This window comes from Chenopodium quinoa, unplaced genomic scaffold (genome assembly GCF_001683475.1).
Source record: "Chenopodium quinoa cultivar QQ74 unplaced genomic scaffold, ASM168347v1, whole genome shotgun sequence".
NCBI classification, from domain to species: domain Eukaryota; kingdom Viridiplantae; phylum Streptophyta; class Magnoliopsida; order Caryophyllales; family Amaranthaceae; genus Chenopodium; species Chenopodium quinoa.
In genome coordinates this window covers 350,537-352,404 of record NW_018744647.1, presented here as the reverse complement: position 1 = coordinate 352,404, position 1,868 = coordinate 350,537, and the positions used below count along the sequence as shown (strand labels likewise).

At 44.9% G+C, this 1,868-nt stretch overlaps 1 protein-coding gene across 1 annotated transcript; it reads right to left on the bottom strand.

Moving 5' to 3' along the window:
* Positions 1-811: 811 nt before the first annotated feature.
* On the bottom strand, positions 812-1,627 carry LOC110701645. Its single transcript, XM_021879259.1, has 2 exons — positions 1,355-1,627; positions 812-1,252 (listed from the first exon to the last, which is right to left on the bottom strand). Exons 1-2 carry the CDS (start codon positions 1,625-1,627, stop codon positions 812-814), a joined length of 714 nt encoding a protein of 237 aa, XP_021734951.1.
* Positions 1,628-1,868: the final 241 nt, after the last annotated feature.

The window sequence follows — 1,868 nt, the reverse complement described above, 5'->3', positions numbered from 1 at the left end:
TTTTTTTGGAACGTAGCCCCTGTATTCTTTAGCCCGAAGGGCATAACTATATAATTGTACACTTCCCCTTCAATGATGAACATAGTCTTCTGTAGGCTGATTTGGTGATACCTTAAGAAGGCATCCATGAAGCTCAACAAGGCATGACCGCTGGTAGAGTCTACCAACTGATCAATCCGCGGCAACGGGTAGCAGTCTTTTGGACATGCTTTATTGAGATATGTGAAATCAACGCACATCCTTTACTGGCCATATTCTTTCTTGACCATGATCACGTTGGCTAACCATTCTGGATAATCGCAAGGCTCAATGAACTTAGCTTCCAGCAGCTTGTCCCCCTCTTCCTAAATGGCCTGATTTTTCTTCACGGAGAAGCTTTGTTTTTCAGCTTGATCGGTCTGACGTCTTCTTTCACATTCAGCCTGTGGACCATAACCTCTAGGTCAATTCTTAGCATTTCATCTGCTGAAAATGCGAAGATGTCCTTATTTGCTCTCAGGAGTTCAATGAGGTGCATTTCCACTCTAAGGTCAATGTCTTTTCCAATTTTTACCGTCCTTGAACTATCTCCCTTTGTGAGCTTGACTGTAACATGCTCTCTACTGGGTAACGATCTGGCTACCTCTTCTTTTGTGGGCTCAAAACTCTCCATTGCTAGCTTCTTCTTGTCCTTTTCCCTATGGTACTCTTCTCGCTTACTTTTCCTTGACTTCTTCTCACCCTAATCCTTGGACCCTAGCTCGAACCAGACTGTGGCCCTGGATGGTTGGTTTAAGGCTGTAACATAGCATTGTTATGTTGTCTTTTGGTTTCAACTAAGCTTTGCGGATCTTTCATCATTGGTTGTGTACATCATGGCAAATTGGTAAATGGAGACCACCCCACCTATTTTATGGATGAGTGGCCTTCCCACAATTACATTGTAGAGTGATGGGGAGTCTATTACTAGAAATTCAGCTTGGACATCACACTGCCTTGATCTCTCTCCGACACGAACTGACAGCTCTATTATGCCCTCAGGGACCAATCCTGATCCATTGAACCCGGTGACTTCATAGCTCACCCTTTTCAAGTCTCTCTTATCTAGCTGCATCTCTTTAAACGCGCTGATGTATATGATGTTGGATGAGCTGCCACTATCGATTAATACTCTATCCACTTCCCAATTCGTAATACTCACTGTAACTACCAGAGGGTTGTTATGCGGGTAAATTATGCCTTTCTGGTCGTACCCTTCAAATGTGGCTCGTGGCTACAGGGGAAGTGGTGGCCATCTGAACCTTTCATTATAGCCTATCTGATGGATCATTGCTCGCAAGTCAGCCCTTACTTTGTTCACGTTTCATCCATGTACCAGTCCACCATTAATTACATACACCCTGTTCTCTGGCTTACTATCTCGATCTTTGCCCTCAGTTGGGCCTTTATAACTTCCTCTACGGTCGTGACCAGACCTGTCTTCTTCCCTCTGCCAGGATGAGACAAGATGATGCCTGAACTGGTTCAAGTACCCTCTTCGGACTAAGTCCTCTATGTTGTCTTTCAAGTGTGTACACTCATCTAAGGTATGTCCATGGTCCTTGTGAAAGTCACACCACTTGCTATAATCACAGTTTCTGTTCATCATCCTAGGTGGCCTTTGCCATTTGTCATTAGCTTTGTTCACGTTGAAATTATGGGACCTCAGATGAGTGAGCGGAGTATATTGATCAAACCTTCCAGCCTATCTTCGCGCTTCTAGTCTAATCTTCTTACTCCTACTGCCCTGTCCGCATTCTTGTGACCTTGTTCTGCCCTGCTGGGCTGATCCAACCTGCTATATTCTCTGCCCGTGTGACTTCAGCTCGCTTACCTGGGTCACTTGGTGC

What these genes read in the sequence shown, in the direction of transcription:
- LOC110701645 (XM_021879259.1), bottom strand. Translation starts at nt 1,627, where the DNA reads ATGATGAACAGAAACTGTGATTATAGCAAGTGGTGTGACTTTCACAAG. An exon ending in ATGTAATTAATGGTGGACTG is followed by an intron (nt 1,253 to 1,354) that starts GTACATGGATGA and finishes CTTCCCCTGTAG; the next exon opens with CCACGAGCCACATTTGAAGG.